Below are 4570 nucleotides of genomic sequence, written 5' to 3'. Positions count from 1 at the left end.
ACATGAACTAATCTGATGAGCTTTTCATTAGCTGCCTGCCATGCTATATATGTTACCGTCATCACAGAACGTTTTAAGTCCGTTAACGGATGGAACTTTTCTTCTGATTCTATGACTCCATTCCTAGTTAAATTCATTTCCAACCCTTGATATGACACTGGATAATGAAATGCTTATAAAACTGCATTTGACTGCACGGCAGTTCATATTACAGCCCATAGTGATCACAAGATTCAGTTTCTAAAAGGGCCATTAGTAGGCTCCTGAATATACAGGACAACGAAGTACTAGCATTGCACAGAGAATCAAAATCCAAGTTTAAAAATAAATCCAAACATGCAGGAAACTTCAACCGTTACTAAAGCTAACTCTTCCAGACAACCCGGAAAATATATACTTCCATAAGAATAGAATATATCCAATCTTACAAATTACATTTTTTTATGAAACCCGGTAAATAGCTGGTTGACACACCCATGCACAACACAAAAGTGAGACACAATGCAGGCGTCCATCAGCATATAGCACATAAAAATGTTGAAGAAAATCTCCTGCTGTTAGCGTCACTACAAAAGAAGGTAAATAGTGTTTCTTAAGCCTTTTTTGTGTGTTTTGTCTACATTAATACAAGCTCGCGCACATCAATGGTCACGTAGACCCATTTCTGAAACACAACAAAACTATATATGGCCTGACTGAAAATAATGCCTTCAAACTGTCAAAGGCACTAAAAACCTCCAAGTACGTTTGTTGTGCGTTTACCCAACAACTTTTATGCACAGAATCCAGAGAGATATTATGTACATGGGTTTTACTACTGATTCCAGAACAAGAGCTCTTTCATCCATGATAATACACATCATGTAGAGCCTTATGGTTACCTGCCCTCTCATCAAAAAGCACTCATATAGCAATGGCAGAGGAGCTCTCCACGAACCCAAACTGCTGTATTGTTAGCACATGCTGCAACTATAGAGACCCATTCTATCTACAAGACACAGCCAGCATTGCAGAGTTCGTGCACAAACAGGACATGTGCCTAATATTCACTGAATTGGCTGAAACTGGAGGTTCGGATCACTGGCACTCGGCGTCGTCCTGTTATGGCTTGACTGAGGCGATTGATCTGATACGTTAAGTCGTTGAGTTTCTACATCACAACAAGAAAAACGAGCTTGGTAAGATCATAAAGTCAAACATGCAGACATGCACTCGTAGTGCAAAGTTAGTGTCCCGAATACAGCTCGAAGGATAAGCTCATGCATGAACCTTTCATCACACTACACATGCGTCGTGTTTGATCTTGAAATACTATCCAATTCCTATGCTATGCGAGCACACCTCGTCCTTGGCACAAAGCTCGAGCCGAAGCTGCTGATTCTGATACCGCTCTCGCTGCCAGCGATGCCCTATGATAGCAATTCCCAAGACTGTAGCAGCGAAAGCAATCGACCACATTGCACTGGACTTCCGGGATTGTGCTCGCCACAAACTGGTCTGCCGTTTCCACCAAGCTCCAGTCGCTTGGCCTTTGCGGGCTTTCTTCTTAAGAACCTTATCAACCTCCGTCAGATTAGGGTCCGCTGTAAGACTTTCTCCTGCAACGTCTTCTGCTATGACGAATTCCTCGCCGGCCATGAACATCTCTTTCTGGATTTCAGCCAGAGACTGTGTGTCTTCATTAGCCGAAAACGCTCCTTCTTGATAATCCCCCTGGAAGACCACCCCCATAGCAGGTTTCCATCCCTCTTTGAACGGTTCAACGTCTGAGGAGCTTATTCCGCCGATTTTCCCACCGTCAATCCCTACATCGCTGCTTCCAGCCGCAGAGAGCGCCTCTTTCCAATTTTCGAACGGTGATCCAGATCCAGAGGCGCCAGTTTCCATCACGACCTTACCAATAATATCAGGATTTTGGGGTTGGTCAATTGGTTTGGATTGCCTTTCTTCCTCACCCAAAGGGTCCTCTATTTCAGTAGAGCGCTTTCCACTCGCGCCACCAGGGGAAGAAGGCTCAAAGGCGATTTCCTGGTGAGACAAGGGCAGCAGCAAGGCCGAGTGACGCACGCCGTTTCCAGAGTCAACACCGGTGCAAGCGTCACAGCCGCAAACGACAGAGGCGGAAGCCGAAGCGGGGGGGGAGGAGGTACCGAAGGCGGAAGCGGACATGGAGAGGGAGAGGACTTCCCAGTCATGGGGGGGAGGGGGGGGAAGGGGGGGGGAAGAAGAGGAGGGGGGGGGGGGGACGGGGTCGGCCATGGGAGAGGGAGCGATTTCTTGGGATGAGGAAGCTGTGAAAGGGGAAGATGAGGCGATGGAGATGGAGAAGGCGATGGCTATGGAGGAGGGAAAGCTTTGAAGCTCAAGATCTGCCTATGGCGGACTGCAACGTTCTTCTCTGTTATGGCTATGGCGACCGGCAAGCTCTGTTTGGCTATGGCGACCGGCAAGCTCAAGCTCTGGCTATGGCTATGGCTATATGGCCTTTCTCTCTTCCTTCATACTCACTTTCACAAACACACATGTTTAATTAACGCCATCTTAACCCCACCACTAACTACCTGTTTTCTTTAACATGCATCCCGGAACACAGATGCCGACCGTCTCACCCCGTCGCCTCACCGAGCCCTACCTGTCCTACCCTCAACGCCAGGTATCTGCCGATTATGCATGCTTCACACGGTCGAGACAGCGCACCATACCACTGCCTTTTCCACGAGCGGCACGGTTTTGGTCCACTCACTCTCTTTGACCAGGTTTGCGTTGGGCCATATCTGATTGAGATGCGATAACAGACAGAGACGCAATTGCAAAACAGATCAAACAACAGCAACCAGAGATGACCGCGCAGCAAGATGCTCAAGAAGACCGACCACAATGATATGTCACGGAATGCTATGCATTTGAGTTGGCTCCAAGACATAGTTAAGTTCATTTTCACTTTTTTTTGCAAAGCAAGGGCATCCACCTACCAAAGCTCGCTGCCCCCATTCAAAATTCGACGTACTGGGTCACAGGTGGGTGAGTGAAAAAAAGAATATTAGACACCCACACACAAAAATACAAGTGGCACACTTGCACTGACAGACAATAGCAAATGTTGTTCCCAAGGGACATAGCGGACAAACAACGCCCAAATCGCCTGAGTTGTCACCAACCACTGCTCTACCTCAAGACAGAAGTTAGTTAGCTCTACCGTATCTTGTGGATTGCATTCAAGTATAACTACCTTAAGAGATTGTGCAGGCATCCCCTAAGAATACACATGGATCATTCCCTTAATTATTGAAATTGAGACTTTATAATTGTATAGAAACTTACAAGGAAGACCCACCCAACACGAGGTGATCTCAATGCATATCACTCAATAGTTGACAAAACCAAAATGGCAGGGAAGGGAGGGGGGGTAGGGGGAAGGGGGGAGAGAGATGGGGGCTAAGAAAACAAGGGTGCATGTATGCACGAAAGCAATTGGCTCCAACTTATGGGTTTTACGTGTCTTTAGACGCTATCGATTATTTGGTAAGAAATAATGAAAAAGAAACGCTTTGAGTACTCGCAAGATCCATTAGGATTTGCCAAGGTTCTAAAGTTATTTGCATGCTCTGACACTGATCTCAAAGCCACTGCCTTTTTTTAATTAAAAAACTATAAATTAAAACTAGAAGGTAAATCGGCGTTATTTTTTCTTGAAGGTTTTACGAATGATACCTGCAAAGTTTTGATGTCAACTTTCTAGAGTTTTTTTGGCTTTATTTTTATAAACATATCCAAAAGACGACAATCTCTTCATCGACAGGCATAAAGCCCGTTTGGCTAGCATGAAGCCCTTTAAATAGGAAAACGGTTTTTTTTTACAGGCTAATTCTGGCAAATGGCTTTCTGGATAGCTTTTTTTTTTTCCCAGGCAATGGCTTCAGCAATTAATAGACGAACCGTCGGCTTTAGCGCCTTGCTCACAAACGAACACGCGAGACCTAGATGAGCGATCAGAAAGCTTGAAGTGACATCAAGACTTGTAGCTGGAGAAGCCAAGGCAATCGTTCTAGGGAGAGCTCAAGCATGGAGGGAGAGTGGAGCCCCCTAATTGATTTATAGCCATGTTGGAGGGGGGTAAAAAGCACACACAAGCTAATGAAAAGCCAACAGCCACACATAAGTAGAGGTTAGGAATTTTAGAAATTCCTAATAAAATTTCCTTAAAAACTAAGAATAATCACAAACTCCCACTCAACTCAATCACAAAACTAACAATAATCACAAAACTGTCTCTAGGAGAGCCAGTGCTAACAAAAGCCATAACATGCCCAATGGCTTCATGAGAGCTCAGAAAATGCCTATATTAAACACAAGTTAGAGTGTGAAACACAGGTGCCACACCAACCTACATATCTAAATGAGCTCGCTTCCCTTTTTCACTCTTGCATTCGCCTCAAATCTAAGAGTCACGCAAGATCACAAGCATACTACCAAATAGCTTGCTCAAGAGTCAACACACCTCATGTACCAAATGCTTCAAGTTGTTTTATACACTACATCATGGAATGTGGACGAACTTCCCCATGTTTCT

General features: G+C 45.1%; 1 protein-coding gene across 1 annotated transcript; it reads right to left on the bottom strand.

Annotated features, from left to right (window-relative positions):
* Nucleotides 1-463: 463 nt before the first annotated feature.
* Nucleotides 464-2459, bottom strand: LOC147893551 (uncharacterized). Its single transcript, XM_087385804.1, has 2 exons — nucleotides 1342-2459; nucleotides 464-1150 (listed from the first exon to the last, which is right to left on the bottom strand). Exons 1-2 carry the CDS (start codon nucleotides 2257-2259, stop codon nucleotides 1040-1042), a joined length of 1029 nt encoding a protein of 342 aa, XP_087241930.1. The 5' UTR covers nucleotides 2260-2459; the 3' UTR covers nucleotides 464-1039.
* Nucleotides 2460-4570: the final 2111 nt, after the last annotated feature.

The sequence above is a fragment of the Dipteris shenzhenensis genome, chromosome 15 (assembly GCF_047967505.1).
Source record: "Dipteris shenzhenensis isolate YYH24624 ecotype China chromosome 15, Dip_SZ_1.0, whole genome shotgun sequence".
Classification (NCBI taxonomy): domain Eukaryota; kingdom Viridiplantae; phylum Streptophyta; class Polypodiopsida; order Gleicheniales; family Dipteridaceae; genus Dipteris; species Dipteris shenzhenensis.
This window is presented reverse-complemented; position numbering and strand designations above follow the sequence as displayed.

Excerpts from the sequence above, each read along its gene's own strand:
- LOC147893551 (XM_087385804.1), bottom strand. The coding sequence starts at position 2,259 with ATGGCCGACCCCGTCCCCCCCCCCCCCTCCTCTTCTTCCCCCCCCCTT. Across the intron at positions 1,151-1,341 it reads AGCTTTGTGCCAAGGACGAG|AAACTCAACGACTTAACGTA; the intron begins GTGTGCTCGCAT and ends GTTGTGATGTAG.